Here is a 24,859-nt window from a genome sequence, read left to right on the forward strand (position 1 = left end):
AGGGCTTAAAGTTTTCATTCTGCCTGTGCACTTTAATTGGACATTTTGCAAAGTTCATTGTACACTTTTTTGAGAGGATTAAGCCTGCAATTAGAATCTGTATAGTAAAAGACCTTTCTTAACTGCAACATTGAATACAATTGTCAACAAGCATGGAAACTGATTAGAAAGTTCAAATTGAAGCAGTTTCCCACAATCCTAGCCAAGCAAACTAAAAATGAATTTGATCACTCAGGTTGACACAAATGTCTAATAACCAGGCAAAGAATTCCTGGAGGAACTTCGTAGGTCAGACAACATCCATGGCTTGAAAGAGTCAGTTAATGTTTGGAATCTGAACCTGAAACATTAACTGATCATTTCTACCCATGGATGCTATTTGTCCAGCTAAATTCCTCCAGGAATTCTTTGGCTGTTAAAGATCCCAGCATTTGCAGCTTTTATGTTTACAAATTAAGTATAAGCAAGTTACAAAGTTATTTCATGGCCCAAAAATGTTCAAATATGATTTTATTTGCATTAATGTGCCATATGCATTCCAGGAAAGAAATTAAAACAATATTTTAACTGGGATTTCAGATCAAAACTAGTTAGACCGTATATGGAATTGTATTTTTTGTCTATTTGAAGTAGTTATAAAGGATACATGAATGATAGAGGAACGTCATTACAAAATCTAACCAACATTCAGATCTACTGCTTCTAATCACAGTTAAGCAGCAGCAGGCATGAAAAAATGTGCGCGTCCTAATGAAACAGTTATACAAGTTGTGCAAAAATGGGTAAAATATCGGCTTTTTACCAATACTTAAGCATTAGCTTTCTCAAATAAATAGTTGTAGTTAAACTGATAACACCATTTTATTTAAAATTTACATGTACAGCCTCTCCCTGATTTACGACCATCCATACATGCAACTGAAAAAAATAACAGCTGCGTGCGTACGATAGTACAATTGCCATTGAGTAAGCAGGGTAAGCTCGCCAAAGAAGAGGGCGAGCAAGTGGAAAAGCCAGTCCCCTGCACGAAGTGGAGGAAGATGCTCAATTTGGATTTGAAAATGACTTGATTTGCAACTTCTAAATGCCAAGCTATCATACTTCCGACTTGCGTCCATTTCGAGGTACGGCCACTCAGACGTATACTGGGGAATAGCTGTACCTGCACCATATTTGATTAAAATGTTTTAATTTGGTTAGTGTGCAACACTGATTACAAATGAGTACTTCATCGTTTTAGGATTACATAAGCCTTTCTGCTTGTATTTCTTCCATTTCAAAGTTGAAACTCATAAAATTTACAAATAGCTGAAATAAAAACATTGCATCAAATTTTACTAATAATTACCTTTGTGCTGATCATTCATATTGTATATTCTAATTCGTATTATATAAATACATAAATTACAGCAAAAGCACTTAAAGGCATTTTAGAATTTGTACTTTCATAAAGTGCAATTATTTGTTTGTTAAATGCCATATTAAAGTATTCAGTGCAGCTGGGTTAAACAACATTTGTATAATCAACAAGCTATCTTGGGAGGGAAAAGCATCATACTTACCAAGGGCAGTATGATTTATAATTTACAGGGGTTTTCAATAAAAAAAGAACAATTTCAGGTGTAACTCATTGCTGACGAGCTTCTATTATTTGGTCCATTGGGTGCCTTTACACGTTAGATTCGATATACGATCGCTTTGGCTTCACAGAATTAATGTTACTTGAATGAACATCTCTATCTACACTGGATTGTGGTTTGGAAATACTCTCTTGAAAAGAATGTGGAACAGTTACGGGTTCTTGAATGTTTTTGCTTGATTGACACTGCTTGGAATGTATTCCATTTTGAAGTGTTCCAGCAGAGACTGAAGTTGGAAGTTTCACCGGATCATGACAGGAACTAATAGTTTTGGCACACTGCAATTCAGAGTGAATATTTTGATCGCCGATAATTGAGGTAGGATTTACAACTAAACCATCAGTTGACTGATCATGCCAGGTTCGAATTTGTTGACTACTAGGCTGATGTTGCAGGGATCTGACTGTTTTATCTATTATTCCCATAAATGGTGTAGTTCTTGGTCTACAATCTGCCCTACTTAAGTTTTGGTTGGATTTTTCCATCTTGCATTCCAAACTATTTTTGATATGAACATCTGTTGTTGGCATTGCTTCTGGAGTTTGACTTCCATCAGGGACACAACTGTTTGACATTAGACTGGTGGTTGAACCAGAAACTTTCATGACTGGTTCATGCATTGGTGTAGAAAAACCTGTCACTGATGCTTGCTGGTTTGTATCCAATTCTTTAACTCCTTGAGTTCTATTTTCTGGCAAATCTGTTTTCTGCTGGGACTGTGCATGTAGCATTTCTGCTGGTATTCCTGTATTTATCAAAACCTCAGTTGTGTGTTCATCATTTTCCTGCTGCACAGATTTTGCAGAAGCCAGTTTTTCTAGGCAACTTCCAGTATGATTTCCACTATTGAATGAAGGCTCCAGTTGGAAATTTCTATTACCTGGCAAAGAAATTGGATGAAATTGAGTTTTACTACTACATTGATAACTCGTCGTCCTTCCTCCAGCTTGGAATAAATTCATGTGGTGGCTTGTTTTCACAATTTGAGCTTGCTTAGGAGGTTGCAATGCCAATCCTTGCTGTGTGAGTGGTTCTTCAAGATGTTTGTGCGTCAATTTATTTTGAGGTGATGCAGGTCTCAACTTCTGAGAAATGACATCATCTTGGAGACCTTTTTTAAATGAATTTGGACATTGCTGAGGCCTTGATGAGGTGGACGTTACTTCATTAGATGTTCCAGAGTCATCAAGTCCAACACCAAACGGAGCATCTTCAAGGTGCTGGCTTAACAATTCTTCTTCAATATCAGATTCATTGTATTGCTGTGGTGGCTGCTTTTGTTGTTGCGCTCTCTGCAGCTGTTTATATTCCTCTTCAATTCGTGCCAGAAGCCTTTTTATTTCTCGATTGTTAGGGCAAAGCTTAGTAGCCTCCTGTAGATCTGCAAGAGCTCCAGCAAATTGTCTGAGAAAATTAATATTCATCTCATTACTGATATAGTAAATTAGCATTTCCAAATTTACCTTCCAAGCAGAGAAGAAAATTTTCTACTTGGGTTACAAATATGTGAACCACAAAAAATACAGATTAAATGGTTTAATTTTAGTTGATGCCTAGTTATATATTTGAGGCACACATGAAAATTAAAGGTTCTATTGGCAACAATGGATAGCACTTCTCACCTGCTACTTCTTTTGGCCCTTCCTCTAGCATAGTAACCTTCATACGATCTTGGCTTCAATTCCAGTGCTTTAGTAGCAAATTCTTCAGCCATTCCAAAATCCTATCAAAAGGACAAAACACCTGTAAGTCCTTATGTAATCTTGTTGTTATACTCATTACTGGAAAACCACTTCAAGCCACAATTAAAGATTATATCCAGCTGTCCAATCATAGTACTGGGTTGAAAAGATTGCAGGAAGATCTGATTCCAGAAGGAATAATGTTTAATAACATAGAGGTGAGAACATATTTCCTTATCTAAGAAAAAAAACTTAATTGCTATAAAAGGAGGAAAGCTTCCCAAAAATGGATGGTAGATCTGTTTTTAGGGAAACGGTTGAGTAGGCCAGGCCTGTACTCTTTCAGTTGAGTGAGTGGCACCTCCCATAAAATTCTAAAAAAATTGATGGAAGATTTCCCATGACCAAGTCTTGGTTGGCACAGGGGCACAAGGAGTGGAGCAACTGCTTTTTCGTGCCAGAGATCTGGGTTGAGAGCAGCTGTGGTTGAGCTTACTGGGGAAAAAGCAATTCTGGATTTGATACTGTGCAATGAACTCTATTTGATTAGGGAGCCTCAGGTAAAAGAACCATTAGGAGGTAGTGATCACAATATGATTTGTTATGAGCCCAGAGAACCCCAAAATCCAGCAGCAATAGAAATTCACCAAGACAATAGTTACTTAAAAGTTGCTTTTAATTTTCTTTAAACAAAAAAAAGCATCAAACTTTAACTGAAAGTTAACTTAACTCCCTTCTAATTCTAAGTGCATGTAATGTGTATTATGTTCAGGAAAGTTCTCTGTTTCACTGTCCAATCATTCATTTCTCACTTCTCCAAGGCAATTTTCATACTGCGCACAGAATTCAACATTTATAATTTCCACCAGGCTCTTGTGTTTAAAGTTAAAAGGTTACCGCTCAGAAAGTTTCTTGTTGGTTTCAGAGAGGTATTTGTGCTCGTTGGACACATAAAACTGATTTCCTCCAATCAGTCACTTCAATGTCTTGCTGAAGAAACTTGCCCCATCATGGGTTTTCCAAATGATAACCTCTTCTTCCAGGTCACCACGGAGTTCCTCTTGTTTCCCTTATTTCAGGAGATAAACTCCAGCCAGACATTTCCTCTTGTAAGGACTACAAGGGTTTTGAACAGGCTGAATTCAGAACTCACAACCTGTCTTCCAAATGGTTTTTTTTCAACAAACCTGCCAGCTTGCCATTTTGCAGCCTCAACTGCTATTGTAAAACTGACCTCTCTCTCCAAAAGAGAAATCACCTGTTTGTTTTTTCCCCTCTCTGCTTGTAAAAATCAAATTATCTCTTCCTCTGCTACAAGGAAAAAGTCCAAGTTTATCCAGCCTTATAATTTGAGTCCTCCAGTCTAATAATATACTCCTAAATCTTTTTTACACATCCTCCATTCAACAAGACAACCAGAATTCCAAGAGCATTACAAATATGCCCTTGCCAACATTTTGTACAGCTGTAATATGACACTTCAACTCCTGTACCTCAGTGCTAAAGGTGATTGTGCCAAATGCCTTCTTTCCTACACTGTCTACCTGTGTGATCACTTCCAGAAAAATATGTACCTGAATTTCCAGGTCACTTTGTTCTACAACACTCTTTAAACCCCCACCATTCACCGTGCAAGTCCTCTCCTGGTTTGACTTGTCAAACTGCAATACTTCACACATATAAATTGATCTTTGCCTGCTATTCCTTGGCCCAGTGACTGTCATGATCTATTGTAATCTTAGATGACCTTTCTCTCTGTCCACTATAAGGTGTCATCTGCAAGCCCACTAATTCAGTAACTCAACCACCTATATTCTTATTCAGATCATTAATATAAATGATGGTTGCAGCAATGAACCCGTCAGGATTCCACTTATCACAGGCCTCCAGTCTGATAAACAACCCTCCACAATAACCATCTATCACCTACTGTCAATCCAATTTTGCATTCAATTGGCAATTCACCCTGGGTCTCATGAGATCTGACCTGGATGAGCTCATGCAGAACCTTATTGAAGTGCACGTAGACAACTTATCCAGCCCTCAATTTTCTAGGTCGTCACTTAAAATTTGTGATGCACCATTTCCCATGCATAAAAGCATGCTTACTATTGCTAACCAGTGCTTTCTTTTTCAAATCATGTGCATTTTGTCTCAGAATTCCTTAAAATAAATTATACACCACTGTGGCAAGGCTCACCAGTCTAGTTTTCACACTTTTACTTGCAGCTTTTCTTAAATAAGAGCACAACATAACAATGATACAAACATCTCTATCAGGGCTCCCTCGCTTCCCACAATGGCCTAGGATAGATATGATCAAGGCCCAGGGATTTATTCTCTTCCTGTTTACTTTTTTGCCCTTAATACGTGTGGATTTTTCTTCCCAATCTCCTTGACGTTGTCTGCTTGAGCTATCTCATGCCCCTTCTTTGCCCTCCATAATTTTCCTCTTCAGCATACTCCTTCACATGGAATTGATTTGATTGCAAATGTCATATACCTCCTTTGTTTTCTTGACCCGAGGTGAATTAATGAGAGTTTATTGTTTTAAACTGAATTGGCAGGGGGAGGGGAGCTAGACTGATCGGGAAATGGGTAGTAACATAGGGGTAGTAGCTCTGATAGACTGTGAAATCTCAAACCTGGAGGGAGCAGAGAGATAGGAAAGTTTCAGAGAGGGTGTCAGGCAGCAGATTGGAGAGAGCAGGCTGGTACAGCTTCAAGGTATCGTCTATGAATGCACGGAGTATAAGGAATAAAATGGATGAGCTTGAGACGCAAATGGACTTTGGAGGTTATGATGTTATCGGAGTAATGGCTGCAGGAGGGACAGGATTGGGAAATTAATGTTCCAGGGTATCTCTCTTTGGCTTGGCTTCGCGGACGAAGATTTATGGAGGGGGTAAAAAGTCCACGTCAGCTGCAGACTCGTTTGTGGCTGACAAGTCCGATGCGGGACAGGCAGACACGATTGCAGCGGTTGCAGGGGAAAATTGGTTGGTTGGGGATGGGTGTTGGGTTTTTCCTCCTTTGCCTTTTGTCAGTGAGGTAGGCTCTGCGGTCTTCTTCAAAGGAGGTTGCTGCCCGCCAAACTGTGAGGCGCCAAGATGCACGGTTTGAGGCGATATCCAGGGTATACGTCCTATCGAAAAGACAAAAAGAGATGAGGTGGCTCTGTTGGTGAAGAATGAAATTCAGGCTCTGGAAAGACATTAAATCAGGTGGAGTGGAGTCTGTTTGGATAGAGTTGAGAAATTGCAAAGGCAAAAGAACCATAATGGGGGTCATATACAGACCTCCAAACAGTGGCTCTGATGTGGGAATCAGTATAAATAAAGAATTAAGAATGGCATGTCAGAGTGGGAGAGATACAGTAGTTATGGGTGACTTCAACTTGCAAGTGGACTGGGAAAATCAAGTAGGTGTGGGAAAGCTAGAGAATGAGTTTATAGAATGTTTCCGAGATACATTCTTGGAGTAGCTTGTGACGGAACCTACCAGGGGGAAGTCGATTCTGGATTTGATACTGTGCAATGATGTGGAGTTAATAAGGGACCTTGAGGTAGGGGTGCCATTAAGAAATAGTGACCATAGTATGATAAAATGGAAGGACATTCTAGCTGGGAGGACAACTGGGCAAAAATGGCAGGTATTTCTAGACATTTTTCACAGGATTCAGAATGGATTCATTCTAAGGAGGAGGAAAGGCTCTACGAGGAGCAAATGGCAACTGTGGTTGACAAAGGAAATCAAGTGCAGTATCCAATCCAAAAGAAATAAGTATAAGATGGCAAAGCAGAGTGGGAGGTTAGAGGATTGGGAAGCCTTTAAAAAATAGCAGAGAGAAACTAAGAAAGTCATTCAGGAGGGGATAATGAAGTACAAGAGTACATTGGCAAGTAATATAAAATAGGATAGCAAAAGCTTCTTCAGTTATGTAAAAAGGAAGAAATTGGTTAGGACCAAATTTGGGCCCTTAAAAATGGAGAAAGGTGAAATTATCAATGGGAACATGGAGATGGCTGAGGAATTTAACAAATACTTTCCATCTGTTTTCACCAAGGAGGATATAGGTTGTGATCAGATAAGGGGAAGGGGTCAAGCAGTATCTAGGGGGTGAAATTACCAAAGGAAACAGAATTTGATGGATATTCAGATCCAGAAACAGGTGGTAGTGAGCAAATTGTTAGAACTGAGGCCTGATAAATCCCCTGGGCCTGATGGGCTGCATCCCAAGGTGCTTAGAGAGGTTGCTCTGGAAATTGTGGAAGCACTAGTTGACATTTTCCAAAGTTCTTTAGATTCTGGGGAAGTGCCTGCAGACTGGAGAGTGGCTGATGTTGTACCACTTTTTAAGAAGGGAGGGAGAGAGAATACAGGAAATTATAGACCGGTCAGCCTGACGTCAGTGGTGGGGAAGATATTAGAATCCATCATTAAAGGAGAAATAGCAGAACACTTAGGAAGGAATAATAGTATCGGTGCTGGTTAGCATGGCTTCCTTAACGGAAAATCATGCTTGACTAATCTCCTAGAATTTTTTGAGGACATAACAAGGAGGGTGGACTCAGGAGAGCCAGTGGATGTGGTGTACTTGGACTTCCAGAAAGCCTTTGATAGTTAGCAAAATCAAGGAGCATGGTATCGGCGGTAGGGTGCTGTCATGGATAGATAGTTGGTTGAGAAACAGGAAACAAAGGGTTGGAATAAACGGGTCATTTTCTGGATGGCAGAATGTGACGAGTGGGGTTCCACAAGAATCGGTATTGGGTCTTCAGTTTTTCATCATTTATGGAAATGATTTGGATGAGGAGATTAATAACTACATATGCAAATTCGCAGATGACACTAAACTGGGTGGTAGTGTGAAGTGCGAGGAGGATGTCAGAAAATTGCAAGAGGACTTGGACAGTTTAGGGGAGTGGGTGGAAAGATGGCAGATGAAGCTTAATGTGAGTAAATGTGAGGTTGTCCATTTTGGAGGCAGAAACATGAGAGCAGAATATTATTTAAATAGAGATAAGCTAGGGAGTGGGGTAAGAGCAGATAGGTTAGAAAGATGGAGATATGAGGGGAGACATGATTGAGGTATTTAGGATTATCAAAGGGCTTGACAGGGTGAAATCAGAGTACATGTTCCCAATGATGGGAGAGACTAGGACTAGAGGGCATAGTTTAAGAATAAAGGGAAAGCCATTTAAGACAGAAATGAGGAATTTTTTTTTACCCAGAGAGTTATCGATCTGTGGAATGCATTGCCACAGAGGGTAGGGGGAGGATTCGCTGGATAGATTTAAGAGAGAGTTGGATAAGGCTCTTGTGGGCAGGGGAGTTAAGGGGATAAGGCTAGGATTGGTTATTGAAAGAGAAAGATCAGCCATGATCCGATAAATGGTGGTGCTGGCTCCACGGGCCAATTGGCCTACTCCACCGCCGATTGCCCTATTATGCAAGTGGCTGATGCACCAAAATTCAAGTACATAAACTACAATTGTATACATTAAATTAAAATATGGCAAGACTGAAAAAAATATAAATGGATAGATGAATATTCAGTTGTGCAAGAAAAAAAGTTTCAATAGTGCAGAATTATTTTTTTGTTGTTGTTCCATAATAGTTGATTAGAAGTGTAGTAATGGGGAGGTTCGAGCCCAATAGTTGTTGGGGAAAAAAGTGTTCTTGAATCTGGAACTGCTGGAGTTCAGGCTTCCGTACCTTCTGCTTGTAATCATGACTAGGGTGCTGGGAATTCTTTACGATTTTGGCTGCCTTCTTGTGACAACATCTCACTTGGACATCTTTAAGGAACGTGAGGTTGTGCCCCTTGTGGACTTGGTTGCATTTGCTACTTTTTGTAGCCTCCTGCTTTTATGGATATGCAAGTTACCAAAAAGTGATGCAGCCAGTCAGTACACTTTCCCAGTAAACCAGGTTCAAAAGCATATTTAATCACATGACAAATCTCCTCAGACTATTTAGAAAATAGTCATTGGTGTAGCTTCTTCATGACTGCCTCAATCAGCGAGGCCAAGACTTTCCGAAGCAGGAAGAAAGGTCTGCACTAGGAGAGGTCCTCCAATGTATGGATTCTCTGAAACCTGAGGGTACTAACCCTCTCTACCATCAATGAAGACAGGCACATGGTCCCTCAGGCTTCCCTTCTTAAAATCTACACAACCACATTCTCCATCCTATATTCTGATTCATCCATACATATTATTTGGCCAACAACACTGTTGTCATCAGCGAACGTAGATTGCATTGGAGTTGAACGTGGCCACAGAGTGATGAGTGTCCAAGAAGAGCAGGGAACAGCTTTAATTTGCCCATGTTGGTAGTCAGTGAGGAGGTGATGTTAACAATCTGCACTGATTGGGGTCTACTGATGATGTAATCAAGGATCCAGTTGCAAATGGTCAAACAGAAGCCCAGATCCCTGAGTTTGATTAGTTTTGCTGGAATGATAAAGTTAAAAACCATGCTGTACTCAATGAACAAAAGTGTGACGTAGGTTTTCTAGTGGTCTAATTTTTCTAGTGGTCTAATTGCTGGCACATGCCAGCAAGATGGCATGTGCTGTTGAACTGTTGTGATAAAAGGCAAATAGAAGTGGGTCCAGGTCCTTTGAGGAGTTGATTTCTTCTATAAGCAACAACTCAAAGCACTTCAACAAAGTAGACAGATGTGCCACCTGCTGATAACCTTCGAGGCAGGTCACTTATTGTTCTTGGGTATCAGTATGATGGATGACCTTTTAAGGCAGATGGGGAACTCAGACCGTTGCAAGAGGTTGAAAATGTCCTGCATAAATTCCACACAAGTTCTTAGGATGCAGCCAGTTACACCATCTGTGCTGGACACTGAGGATTCAACCTCCAGAAGGTTCTTTTCCCATCAACCTCAGAAACTAAGAGCACAGCATCACTGAGGGTGGTGGGGGCTTGTGAAGGTACATCATTGCATTTCCTTTTGATGTGAGCAAAGACAACATCAAACTAATCCAAAAGAGATATATTGCTGTTAATTATACTACCTCATTTCGCCTTATAGGATCATCCACTGAACAAATAAAGTTAAAGCTGACCATGCTCAATATTTTCTGATGGTTGTTATCAACATTAAAGTACAAACTATAAATCTCTTTTCTAAGCTCTGGGATATCCTTGAAAATCACCAACAACTGTTACAGTTCGAAAAGTAGGAATCTTCAATGAACAAAATTATATCTCTGCTTGCAAAGGTGCACTGTTAATTTACAGTTAGGTGCCCATTATAGATCTCAACGCTTAATGAGATGGCATAAGCAAAAAAAAATTGCTGAAAATAAATGGTAATTGATATGGTTTATCTTCAATTTTGATAAATGGAATAGTGCAGCTTTAAAATGAGGTATGCATGTTTGCTCAGAAGGTAACTAAAGTAAACATCTTGTAAGTCGGAAGCATCCAGCTTATTTTTGTCCATCATCAATAAGATAAAACACAGGCAGGCTTCTTTTATTGTACACCAACACAGCACGTTGGAAATTCTAGCAACTTATTGATGTGTTGTGGCATTCAATGTTATTGTATTAATTCAAATCTTCTTAAGTAATGTCTTTTATCACATAATTCAATGGTCATCTGAATACAGTAAAATCCCCATTATTCGGCACTCAATCAACTTGCCAAAATATAGAGAACAAATGCATGTATCAAATTTAAAATAAATAAAGCTTTAAATAAAAGTTTAAAATTGAAAAGGTAAATGTTCCCCAAAGCAACACACAACCCCAGAGCAGTTGTTTGAATAAAATGGATTTATCTTGTAAACGTGAGGGGGGGGGGGGGGGGGGGGGGGATTAATTATGACAGCTTAATGTAGCAGCTAGCGCAACTGGGCTTCAAATTTAAATTTTGTAAGCTACAAGAATTAGCTGATTAAAGTATTCGACAGCATATAGGACCACCCCCCACCCCCCCCCCCACCCCAAAAAGTCACCTTAAAAACCACCCTAGGTCCTTGTATGCAATGGTGACATTTTCGTGCCGCCATTTTGGACACTGAAATACAAACAGAGTAGAGGCTTTCCTCCGCAAGATGGCGACAGGTGGAAATTGCTCAACTTCAAGAAGCCCACAGAGGTGCTGCGGCTGTCCAGGAAGTGGGCCCACAGATTCGCAGACCACCTTGGGTGGCCCACACTTTTCCGAGTTGCCGCCACTGCTCATTTCCCAGTGAGAAGGCCTGCTCATTTGATTCTGCCAGCTCATTCTCTCCCACAATGTTTTGAGAGGAGTGCTGGACCTCAATGAACAGGCTTTGTTCGATGAGCATGGCCCCCGAGAAAATTGAATAAGACGTGGGGGTGGGTGAGTGAGCTGAGCTCAACAGGCTGCTCACTGCCACACGTCCCAGCACCTCATTCAATGTGTTCGGGGAGCCGTGCTCGTCGAACAAAGGCTCAATGTGGAGCCTCATTACTGAGGCCCAGCGCTCCCCTTAAAGCAAGTGATCTATTGTCTGGGCCCTGCCCTTTGCCCTGGCTTCTCTTCCTCCTATGGGTCCCAGTGTGCCTATCAATCGACGTTTGTACAGTGGGGAAGCAGCCTGAGCTTCAACGTGTGCTCATGTGCGAGGAGGCTTCGGCATCTCGGCCATGCAAGGCTGGAGGGTTTCCATTGAGGTGAATGAAGGTAAATACACTAAAACTCATGCTAAAATTAGAGGGGGGGGGGTCCTCTAGATGCCATCAAATACGGTAATTAAAGACTACAATACTGATTTCTTTTCCAAATTACTTTGTGTTTTGTCTTTTAAAGTGTATTCTTAATATAGGTGTCTTAGTTTGGCATTGGAAGAGTCTCAGTTAACCCGAAAATTCACATATCTGACACTCACAATCCCCGTAGGTGCCAAATAATGGGGATTTTACTGTATTTATTAAAGATCACAGCACAGAAAATTTAGCAGTTTCTTAAACCTGGTTTAGCTGTCATGGCTAGAAAAGACTCCTTCATTTTGAAAAAGGTGAGCTAAACATTGTACCAAACAAATAGTTCACAATCATTGTTACAAAAGAAAGCTAATCTTTGTCACCCATGAATGCAACTGGTATTAAGTTAAATTCTTAGTGTTCAGCACATCATCTTACAAATTTAAGGATAAGAACTCAGGCTTTACGTAAATTAAATCAGATAGAAGAGCTTACGTTAGTTTTCCTCCGACATCTTGACAAGTTTAAGTAAAGAGAAATCTTGAGATCTCTAAAAGATTTCACTTCATCCCCGAATCCTTCTCTTGGAAATTTCTTTAAAGCATATTGGTATCTCTGGGCCGCCTCCTTCATCTTTCCTTTCTGCAGGAATAGACGACAAAAATTACATATTATTTGTAATATAATTACTAATTTAGTTTTAACAGTTTAATGTAGAAGTTCATTCATAATCATAAGGCATTAGCTTACTCTGTAGAACAAGACTATAATTTGGAATGGCTTGATTCAGAGATGGAAAGGTAATCCCATATATGAATATCAAAATCTGTTGTTCTTGCATTATCGGGGGCGGGGGGGGGGGTCACCAGCATATAGCAAGCAATAGAAAGCAATCTTATATCATCAGGTAGTAGTACAATTTAGATGGGAGCAGACCAAGCAATTCTGCAGACATACAAAGGCATGGTTAGAATGCAATGTGTAAATGCAGAAAGCAGAGTGAATAAATTGAGGTGCAGGCACAAATAACCATGGAAGAATAGAATGTTTTTCTGATCAGTGAAGGGTCACTCGCCAAGGACTAGATACTTAACATTCCTGTTTACAAATAATTCAATACAGCTAGGGGAAGAAAGAAACACGGGCTAGCAGTACTGATTAGGGAAAATAATGTATCACATTTGAGTCAAGAAGCACAAAGAGTGCTGTCAAGCTCCTAGACTGTTCACCTTGTTAGATCCCATGTGCCTTAGCCTTTCAAACCAGCCTATCACAAATGACTTTATCCAATGTCTTATTCGTCCATACAGGCACATTTACTCTCTGCCTTCTATCTTGTCAGTTACCTCCTCAAAAAACCTCAAATTACTAATAAAGGATTTCCCCCTTAAAAAGCCAAGTTGACTATTGCTAAGCATCTTCTGCCTTTCAAAATGTACACAAACTCCATAGAACCACTTACAGCACAGAACAGGCCAGTTCGGCCCTACTAGACCATGCCGTAACAAATTCCCACCCTCCTAGTCCCACTGACCAGTACCCGGTCCATACCCCTCCAGTCCTCTCCTCTCCATGTAACTATCCAGTCTTTCCTTAAATACCTTAGGATTTTATTCAATCATTTCCATACCACTGACAAAACCCTCACTGGCCTGTACTTATCAAGCTTATTGCTGCTGCTCTTCCTGACTGAAGGACCAATATTAGCTAATCCTCCAGTCCTCTGGTACTTCATTTGTGACCACAAAAATCTCTGTTGATGAGGTCATACTTCCCAATCTTGCCTCCGCCACCCCCACCCCGTTATCAAATACCATAGATTAAGAAAACTTTAACCAACCTAAGATCGGACATTAACAGTCATTCTGGTATTAAGAGCTGTTTGCAGTAGAGTTCCAGGAGACAGGAGAAAAGGAATTTAAAGATGGATCTTTCACTGTGATAGTGTTGAAATAAACTTCAAGTCCTTCAACTCTTTAGTTGAGGCCTGTGAACACATTTTCCTAGACCATCACAAGAGTAAGCTAGATTAACAATTGCACCATGCAAACCAGACAATACTTGTGGTGCAATGCACAAAACTGCTGGAGAAACTCAGCAGAAGACAAATGAAGCCTGAACCTTTCCTCAGACGCACCAAAAATCAGATAGATGCCTTAATATAAAGGTGGGGGGAGGGGAAGGGGAGAAGCACAGGCTGACGGATAAGAGGTAATAGGTGGATACAGATGGGGGAGTAGAAGAGAAAGCAAAGCTAAGAAAAATAGCTCTCTAATAGGAGAAAGGGGTCGGGAGCTATGGAAAGCGGATAGGGGAGGAAAGGGAACGATGTGTTTGGACATGGGTTCCCTTTGTAGGTAGCACTAATTGTGGAGAATAGGGTTGATGTGGAAGCTGGTGGGTTGGTAGGTAAGGACAGGGGGAATCCTGTCCCGTTGAGTCTGTGGGGTGGGAGGAAGAAGGGACAGGGTAGATGCATAGGAAATAGGAGATGCAGGTGATGTGAGATAGGGGAAGCTCAGATGTCCTGTAATGGAAAGCCTCACACTGCAAGCAGATGCAGCAGAATTGGGGGAATTAAGAGAAATGAAAAGAATCCTTACAGGAGACAGGTAGGAAGAGATCTAGTCAAGAAAACTGGAAGTTAGGATGTTTAGTGCAGATAGTTTGTCTCCTGAAATGAACACAGAGAGATCAGGAAAGGGGAGTGAATTACCTTTGAGGTCAGGGTAGAAGTTGACACCAAAGTGGATAAAGTTGATGATCTTGTCATGGGTGCAGGAGGCAGCACCAATGTAGTCATCAATGCGGAGCCAGACAATACCCTAGGAATTGCACAGAAGTGCTGGAGAAACTCAACAGATCATGCAGAATTCATGGAAAGCAATATAAGCAGTTGATGTTTTGGGCCTGATGCCCAAATAAGAAGGTAATGGGGAAGGAGCATGGGCCAACAGGTGATAGGGAAAGATGAAGGAGTTGAGAGGTGATAGGAGGGGGGCAGAGGGCTAAGAAAGGTGTTCTCTGATAGGAAAAAGGCTCTGAACAGAAGTCAGAGGAGACAAAGGAAAGAGATTGGGGGGGAGGGGGGTGATGGTTACTGGAAATTTGAGAGGTTGATATTGATGCTGTCGGTTGGAAACTGCAGAGTAATAATGTTGTCCTCAACCTGGCAGTGTCCAATTTTCAATAACCTTCTCTCCCAGTTTTCAGTACAACAAAACTCTATTAATCCTGCACACTTGAAACTTGTGTGGTGACAGGTTGATGGAATTTTCTAGATTATTGGATGCTCTAGCATAAAACACTTAACTGACTTTTTTTCAAGGTGTTATACAATTGCGCAATAGCTATCCAGTGTTTATCTGGTAAAGTGAAAGGAACAAAAACACAAAATTGCTGGAGGAACTCAGCAGTCTCGTAGATTCCATAGGAGGTAAAGATATAGTACAACTCCGATTATCCGAAATCGGATTCTCCAAAATCATCAGTTCTCCGAAATTTTTTCGGAGCCAAACTGACCGGGAACTTCAGGCTTCTGGTGGAAGTGGGCTCCTGGCAGCAATGGGAAACACGGTTTCCCGGCGGCAGCAGTGAAGACCTCAAGCTACCAGGCAGGAGCGGGACCCTCAGGCTCCTACCATGAGTGGGGCCTCGGTGGGGAGGTGTCAGTGATCGGCATGGCCAGCATTTTTTTTGGTGTGAATTAAACATTATTTTAATGTTCAAAAAGCCTTTCCTAGTTGTTCGTCGTTGTTTAAACACTGTTACTATTGTTATTTGTTGTTGATACTGGGCTGTTTTTAAAAAATGACCTCTTCTCAACATGGAAGCGCGCAAAATCTACCCCAGCATGCGCTAGGGCATGATATATGTCCATAAGTGACAGAGAGAATGTGCCCTCACCATTCCTATGTTGCCTCCATCCGGCGAATCTGTTAGGGGACTCCATTCTAAGTACTCCAGCCGTTCCAGCAGGGCAATGGCTTCATGGACTGTTTTGCTGCTTGCCATTCCCATCAAGGGTAAGACCACCCCTCTGAGGTCAGGGTGAACGGTGATGATTAGATCCCCATCCAAGGTAGGGGTTACCTGACGTTCTCAGGGAGGCTGCGCTGGGAAGCCTGCCATAGAGGTTGGTGATAAGGGCCCATTCCCTGATGACCCTCGTGCCCTAACTAAGTGTGTGACTGCTGTCAGCACGCCAGGTCCCATTCCAACAGCTTGGGAAACCTGGCCCACACTGCAGTTACTACCCAGTCTCACAGCGTGCTTTCCTCCTCAATCCCTTCAGGATGCACTCAAAAGGATCGCCCTGCCTGTCTAGACTTAAAGGAGACAAGCTGGTTATAATTTGGAAGTAACTTCTTCAAGATGGCCTTATTAAGTCCCCAGCAATGACTAAGGCATCAGGATGGTCTTCATGGATCCAACCAAGCTTACCATTTGCCTGTAGAGGGATATAAACTGCAGGCAGGATAAAAAGAGATGAATTCCCTTGAGAGCTAGAAGGTTGCTAATCTTGGAACAGAATCCCACACGAGCACCACAAAGAGTTAATGAATGATGAAGCAGACACCACTGCCTCTTCTTTTGCCCAAGGAAGTCCACATGATATCTGGAGAAATCTTCAGAGTGAAGGGGTGTGTCCAGAGAGCTGGGCACAAGCTATTTCTCTGTCAAATACAGTACACAATAATCCCTCATGTTCCCGTGGTAGATAAGTATTTGAATTTGTATAAAGGGTATAATCAGCATACAGGATGGAGAGTGAAAACTTAGCTAAATGGTGCACTACAGGATGTTATTCCCAACAGTTTTTAAATTCACTTTTAGATGCCGCCCAGTATTGTTGTATGATAAATTTTCCAGCAAAACTGGTATGTTTCAAGAGAGCCTGAGAAACAGAACAACGTGAATGCATTGGAATTGTGGCCCTTGTATGTTAACAGTGAGAGAACTCATTAAAAGGCAAGATTCCATTTTAATGGAAATCTGATATTTGTCAAGCCAAGGTAGTGTTAAGTTTTAATCTGCTGAGAATAGTACTTTAAAAACCCCTATGTATAATACATCAACATGATTAAAGTTGAAAGAATTTAACTTTTTCACATCTCATTTTCATTCCAGGAATTTATAAAAGACTAAACAATTTTCATTTTAATATTAAGAAAATCTCACTGCCTCTTCAATATTTTTTTTTAATACAACTATATTCAATATAGCTTCTCTTGTTCCAAATTAAATTAGAAATTTAAAAAAATCATACCTTATAAAGTAGGTTACCCTCTTCCATTAGTTTCTGTAATAGTATGATCAAAATGTCTGGTTTGGATGTAGCCATTGCCCAAGCTGCATTACCTGTATAAGTAAAAAGGCAAATTCACACCAGAGCAGAGAAAAGATAAAGTTCTCTTACTTAATAGCATAAGCATAACAATTACAGCACGGAAACAGGCCATTAGGCCTTTCTAGTCCGCACCGAACCAAACACTCCTTTCTAGTCCCACCTCCCTGCACAATGCCCATAACCCTCCATCTTCTTCTCATCCATATACCTGTCCAACCTTTTCTTAAATAATACAATTGACTCCGCCGCCACTATTTCTCCCGGAAGATCATTCCACACGGCTACCACTCTCTGAGTAAAGAAGTTCCCCCTCATGTTACCTCTAAACCTCTGCCCCTTAATTCTTAACTCATGTCCTCTTGTTTTAATCTTTCCTCCTCTTAACGGAAATAGTCTATCCACATCCACTCTGTCTATCCCTTTCATAATCTTAAATACTTCTATCAAATCCCCTCTCAACCTTCTACACTCCAAAGAATAAAGACAACTTGTGTTTAAAAGTCTAATTCCTGAATAACCACAAGAATTTCTGTAGCTTTTAGAATGTACTAATGGACGCATTGAAGAAAGGGAATGAAGAGAGGAGAGAGTTAATGCAAGGTGTAAGAAGTCAAAACAATTGGTTGTTATTTCCATTAAAAACATCTTTTGCTTACAAAAATCATACAGATAAAATGGTTACTTTGGCAAATAAGTTTACTGTTGTAATAAATGTTATTTTCAACTACATTTGATTTTCAAAAATAATTAATGCTTATAATATCCTAAACACATCAAAATGATTCACCTATCAGTATAAAAACTGAAATCCATGTCTTTTAGATATATTGAACGACATTCACCAACTTCCCCGAAAACAAAATAATTTGGTTAATGTGGATTTCAACAATGATTGGATATGGTTAAAAAAGTTTTGTCATAGAATGTGCTCATTTTTTGAAATATATCAAATATAGTCATTATAGAAATGAAAAATTATTCACAACATTTAAAAAAGAGCAATGTGGATTTAAGGAAGTACTGAATGTATGTCTACATATCCAAGGTATTTCACATTTCCATCAGAGAAAAATGAGCACACAAATGGCTAAAGAGCCAACAATAGTAAGAGTGTGGGAACCAATGCACAAAATTGCAGCTCCTTGCAAAAGCCAGTTTTTAAGGCAAGCAGAATTACGGACATAGAAAAGATTAGCAGAAGACATGTAATGTACTTTTTCAGTAACAAAGAAGCACAGCACATCAGGTCCAGCCTTGATATTCCAATTGGCAGAAAATTGCCCAGGTAAGGTCGTGTTGCATGAAATTTCATGAGAATTCTAATCCAATAAGAAAAATCCAAAAAGCTGCCATACTAAAAATATAAATACAAAATGATAATTGTTGGAGGTCAATCTTCCCTGGCTGCTACTGCAGAAGCTCTTCATGTCATTTATCAAAGGGCTAACCAGCTGTTCTGTGGCCTGCTATCTATCAGAAGATTATGGGAAGGGGGGGGGGGGGAGCCAGGGGTAATGACTGCATCCTGCTTGCAGTTCAGCAAACAAACCTGTTCATATCCACACACAGTAAGAAACTAGATGACTCCAGACATGGCTGATAGATGACAAGTAATATTTAGACCACAAAAGTGCATAGCAATGGCCATCGCCAACAAGAGTCTAACCATTTACTTTTGACATTACCATATCTGAATTATTCAATCAACATTGTAAGGTCGCCAATAACCAACGAGCTGCCGGACAAGAACCATGGCCACAAGGGCAGATCAGAGGCCTTGCAGCAAATTATCTGATATTTCAAACTAATTTTTAGAGAGCAATTACAGATTTTAAAATTGACAATCAAATCAGTTTACAAACAATTGTATACTTCACAAATTAGTACAAAACACAGGAAAAAAAAGACAAAAGTGCTTCCCTTATATCAGGTAGAATAATAAATACTGTAATCTCAGTTCTATATCTCATCAGTTTTAAATGCATACCTAGTTTTGCACCCTTCTTCAGCAGCATCAAGACAACTGAACTGTTGCAGCATCCAATTGCTCGGTCTAATGGACACATTCCACTGTGGTCAACATGTTCAATCATGGCACCTCTTTCCACTAGATACTGAACCTGCACACAAAATAGGAACTTAAACAACCTGAGATAGCAAAAAGACAAACACCTCTCATTGTCCTATCAATTTTTAAAAATATTTTTCAGAATCATTACACTGGAAATTGTCCCTAAGGTGAGAAGACAGCAGGAAGCTGCTTAGAGTTCAGGAAATCCTGTCAACCAAATTAAATGGCAGATTTCTCATCATGACTAACAATATTGTAAGGGAGCTTGGGAAGCAAAACCTGTGGAGAAGATCACAATATCGAGCAAAATGGGATTGGTAAAGAGGAAACAGATCAGAAGTGGAGGGGAGTTCAGGGACAAAGTTGGGAGTGGAAGTCAAGGGAAATCACATGGTGGAAGCACAGAAAGAATGTGGCTGAACTCGGACAGGAGTGTAGTCTATATACTAAAGCAGGCAGTGGATTGGAGTAATGGAGATCAGCAAAGTCAACGGCAGCATGATGCAAGATCAATGATGGAGAGGGTAAATATTAGTGGAGTTGTGGTGTGGGAACACTAGTGATAATGTGGGTGAAAAGAGATGGAAATGTGTTGTGGAATGAATCATAGGGTTTGTGAAGGAGATCCAGGGTGCACAGAACAAAAGACTGGGAGAGTAATTGGTGGTGGATGATGACATCTCCCAAAATGTAGAAACTGATTCTGAGTCTAAAGAATTTTGGTAGATGACAATCTTGCATTCACTATTTCCATGGTCACTTGCTTTGTATAAAGTAGTAGGGTGAGTTGAGAAAGTGGTTAAACAAAAAGCATTCAGAATCCTGGGCTTTATAAATAGAACACAAGAACAAGAAACTTTATGAAACACCATTTTAGCCACAAATGGAGCAGCGCATCATGCTCCAAGTACAACTCTTCAGGAAAGATGTAAAAGTGTTATTTAGAGAGTTACCAGAATGATTCCGGAGAGATGAGATTTACATGGATAGAGAAATTTGGGATGCTTACTTTGAAACAGTGGTGGATGTAAAGAGAACTTATGGTTATTGATAAAGTTACTGTGTAGTCAATATCCAAGGGTCAAGAAATGCAGATTAATCAAAAGTGACAATATATTTTTTTAAACACACCAAGTGACTGATTGGGATTTGCATAACATTGGAAATGCATTCAATTCTCCGATTCAAAGAGAGTTGTGCAAATATCTAAAAGTAAAGATTCCAGCCACTCCCTCCCACCACCACCCCACCCCCCCCCCCAATTATTTTCAAGTGATGAATGGATAAAAGGTTTTTACATCCTTTCTAGTCTTGGTTGATGTTCTGTGTTAGCACTTCAACTGATCATTGGTGGAAGATGCTTCAATTGTAATCAATCCTGCTCTTTGGAACTTGTTGCTACGATAACTTTGAATCTACATTCTCATTTTGAAATCTAGTAATTGTTCTAAGTTGCTTCTTTTTCTACATAGCTTGGCATACATTCAAACTCAATATTAACAATGTTTTTTTCAATATTTATAGTAACATTGAAATTTCACATCCAAAAATATATGTTAAAAATCAAGAAGATAGATTACATTTAAATCATATAATTTTATCCAAGATACCCTACATTTTAATCACAGATTATATTGTATTGATATTTTATTATTTTATTTAAAAAAAAGAAAATCTAAACCCACTACGAAGAAAGAAGCTGTTTGGCCAAAAAAAGATAGAATTCTTATCAGTGATAAATTACCTCATTAATCAACATTTCTACCTTCATAACAAATCAAAGATTATAAAAGTCATTCAAAAAGGATCCCCATAGTGTTTGAAAATTTAAATTCAAATCGAAAATTGAGCATCTAATCTTCTGTAAATTTAAACATGACACTGCCACGTAGCCACTGAGCAACACTGCCTACCTCGCCAGAAGAGAAATAAAAGCTAATACATGCAACTCAAATGCTGTTAGTTATGTCACTCTCCCCAACAATACCAAATCAATCAGTTAAGGTATTAGGTTTAAAATCAACTTTAAAAAGTAGAGAGAAAGTATGAAATACTTTGTTCCATTGATGCATTTATTGCAATGAGGAGCTCCATTCGCATAAAAACGAGATAGTTTGCCTTTGGACATGTGATCCTTGTGGACTACTTTAAATTTTAGGAGTGGCAGGCACATAAAGATGAGATATTAACCAATTTGAAAAGTTTCTTCAGAGTTTAAGAGCTGTAGGTCCTGTTCCCAGGCTTTTTAAATTATATTTGAGGGGGCCTCTCTTATTTTCAACAACATATCATAGATGTTAGATATTTCTTCTTCTTTGGCTTGGCTTCGCGGACGAAGATTTATGGAGGGGGTAAAAAGTCCACGTCAGCTGCAGGCTCGTTTGTGGCTGACAAGTCCGATGCGGGACAGGCAGACACGGTTGCAGCGGTTGCAAGAGAAAATTGGTTGGTTGGGGTTGGGTGTTGGGTTTTTCCTCCTTTGCCTTTTGTCAGTGAGGTGGGCTCTGCGGTCTTCTTCAAAGGAGGTTGCTGCCCGCCAAACTGTGAGGCGCCAAGATGTACGGTTTGAGGCGTTATCAGCCCACTGGCGGTGGTCAATGTGGCAGGCACCAAGAGATTTCTTTAGGCAGTCCTTGTACCTTTTCTTTGGTGCACCTCTGTCACGGTGGCCAGTGGAGAGCTCGCCATATAATACGATCTTGGGAAGGCGATGGTCCTCCATTCTGGAGACGTGACCCATCCAGCGCAGCTGGATCTTCATAAGCGTGGACTCGATGCTTAACCATTATAGAAAGGTTGTAAATTTAAAATTACATCAATTAAATTCTTATTGGTCCTCTTAGGAAATGTACATAATTGAGATCATAAAAAATCTCTAATCTGCAGATAACGAAAATTGAGTATTTGGTAGACTGTATTTTACTGAAAGTCATTCAGAGGAAGTGAGACTTCCTTCGACAAATAAATCTTTAAGATATTTAATGCTCAATCAATATCATTCTTTAAAAGTTACTTCAATCATAGAAGGTTGAAAAAATAGGACTAGAAAGAGTAAATCTCATTAAACAAAAATGTTTTCTAAATTGTATCCATATCCTCAAAGTATGTTTAACCACCAGATTATTAGTTAATTTATTTTAAAATATAGGAAGTGAGGATCCACGATGAGAAAAAAATTTTGTAACAGAATTAGATTCCAAAGAGATCCATATTGGACAATCTTCATGGTTAATATAGTATAACCAGAATGTAAGGTTTTGCATATTGACTGCCTAATAATAAAACCTAAAGTTTGACAAGGCTAAATCTTCATTCTTTTTAGTTTTTATACAAGAAGATAAGAATAAAAACAGACAATGTCTGAAAACGGTATAAAAATTTAGGTTATATATTCAATTTACTAGAGTTGATCTGACCAACCAAAGGGGGCAACTAATTGGATAGCACCCCTTTCACATGTTTGATTAAGGTGAGAAAATTTACCTAAATAGATAAATTGATTTCTTATAATTTTAAAAGGATGGTTAGTATTTATCGGTGCCAAATTATTCAAAGGAAAAAGTTCACTCTTATGAAGATTTAACTTATAACCTGAAAATTGACTGAAATGAGAAATTAAAAAAGCGTAGAAGGCAGTGAAGTCTGAAGATTAGAAATAAAAAGCAATAAATCACCATCATAAAGCAAAACTTTGTGGGCTCTGCAACAAACACTTCTAAAATAAAAACAATGCCTTTCCTGAAAGCATTTGATTCTTTCAGTCATAGGACAAGCTAGCCTCTGGTGTTTTGTACATGACACAAACTATTCATCCTTTAATACTTATTATAGAAAAATTTCAATAATCCTTTGGTAGAGATGGAATTTTTAAAAGTTGATAAACTAAAGCTCGATGGTACTCACAATGTCAGAATCTCCATAAAAAGCTGCCAGATCTAGTGGAGTGCGGCCATTCTTATCTGTGTGATCAATGGATGCACCTCTCTCCACCAAAGTCTGAACCACAGGTTTTTGCCCCTTCAGACAGGACCAACTCAAGGGAGTCAACCCCTCCTTGTCTACTGAGGATATGGAAGCACCTAAGATCAAAACCATACAAAATATTGATAACAAAGAAAATTATAACTCCATAACATAACAGAGATGAACATTAGTTTACCCTTTGAAAGTAGAAATTCAACAGTCTTCACATGTCCTTCACAAGAAGCCACCATAAGTGGTGTACGACCTTGCTTATCTGTTGTGTTCACATCAGCACCATGCCGAAACAATAGGTCTGCAATCTAAATTTTCAACACAATAAATTAATCAGCTCTTGAACAGAATTATAGTCTTTACCACTTAAATATTCAACTCCAAAACTGAACAACTGCTTAATATGAACCAATTTTACCATTTTCCATCTCAACCGTAGTAAATCAGAATGTATTTATTGCTTTATGTTTCTTTTGAAAGAAATAACTCACTTTGTCTATGTGGGATAATCTACAAGGCTTCTTTCACAGGATGCTTGCATTCTAAGTGAGGATAGTATCTTTTGTCCATTCCTAAATGCCTTCAAAAAGATACTCATGATCTGCCTTATCAGTGTGTTAAGTTATGAAGGTATGTCACAATGTTATTAGGTTTACATTTCAAGGATTTTAATTATTAAATCATACATGATAAGCAAAACATTCTGCCAGATAAAATGTCAGCCTTTGAATAAATGAGTTTTTCTCCATGGTCTTAATAAGAAAGAAAGACAGTGCAAGAAAACGAAGAAGACAATTTTCTCTGGACAGCCACCTCACCTCTTGCAACAGCAGAATCTGGAAATGTTCATAATTTTCTTCACCACACAGCTGCTGGAATAGACAGTCTTGAGGGGATGTGATTTTATAAAGTTTAGTCTTTATGACAATTGAAAGCAAAACATTTAAATATCATCCTAAGTTTTTAACCACTAAGTGCTCCCTATGAACGACATAATGAAATGTAAAGAGTGAAGGAATAACGATTTTAGCTGTGTGATGTATGCTCTGCATTGTCCAACCACTGAAGTGGCAGCATCAGTTACACAGGAAACCATGTTTTCAGATAGAATACTGTTCTCCTTTATGTAAATTTTAACTTCGAAAATAGTCAGTCCCTTAGTATTTGTTTTAATTCTTCCGGCAAATAACATCCTTTCCATCAGCTTGTTTCCAGTCCAGATTCTGGCATAAGCCGAGAGAAAAGTGGCGTTCTCTTGCAGAGTCGATTCGTCTATTTGCAAAGAGAATTTCTTGGGTTGTAATGAAATACTAAATTGTTTTTTCAGTGTCCCTTGCCATCTCATCAATTCTCAAAGGAATTGACTAAATACTATTATGGTCACTGAAGGTAAACTAAGTAACTCAGCGACGTTATGAGCATTTCCACTTTTAGCAATCAATT

At 39.4% G+C, this 24,859-nt stretch overlaps 2 protein-coding genes across 9 annotated transcripts in view; one reads left to right on the top strand and one right to left on the bottom strand.

Moving 5' to 3' along the window:
• Window positions 1–1,344, top strand: part of wdsub1 (WD repeat, sterile alpha motif and U-box domain containing 1) — a 53,744-nt gene extending 52,400 nt beyond the window's left edge. For all 6 annotated transcript variants that reach the window (XM_069935451.1, XM_069935452.1, XM_069935446.1 and 3 more), the window contains one exon: window positions 885–1,344. Coding sequence is in view for 1 of the 6 variants with exons in the window: in XM_069935449.1 (XP_069791550.1) it covers window positions 885–895 (11 nt within the window). In the remaining 5 variants the exon portion in view is untranslated. The remainder of the gene's footprint in view (window positions 1–884) is intronic.
• tanc1a (tetratricopeptide repeat, ankyrin repeat and coiled-coil containing 1a) overlaps window positions 6–24,859 on the bottom strand; it is a 124,720-nt gene continuing 99,866 nt past the window's right edge. For 2 of the 3 annotated variants that reach the window (XM_069935444.1, XM_069935443.1), the window contains 7 exons: window positions 23,601–23,724; window positions 23,345–23,520; window positions 19,358–19,490; window positions 17,290–17,381; window positions 12,516–12,662; window positions 3,263–3,363; window positions 6–3,044 (listed from right to left, as the gene is read on the bottom strand). In XM_069935444.1, coding sequence (XP_069791545.1) covers window positions 1,670–3,044; window positions 3,263–3,363; window positions 12,516–12,662; window positions 17,290–17,381; window positions 19,358–19,490; window positions 23,345–23,520; window positions 23,601–23,724 — 2,148 coding nt within the window. In that variant the 3' untranslated portion in view covers window positions 6–1,669. The other variant, XM_069935445.1, reaches the window with a different exon arrangement.

The sequence above is a fragment of the Narcine bancroftii genome, chromosome 4, assembly GCF_036971445.1.
Source record: "Narcine bancroftii isolate sNarBan1 chromosome 4, sNarBan1.hap1, whole genome shotgun sequence".
NCBI lineage: Eukaryota > Metazoa > Chordata > Chondrichthyes > Torpediniformes > Narcinidae > Narcine > Narcine bancroftii.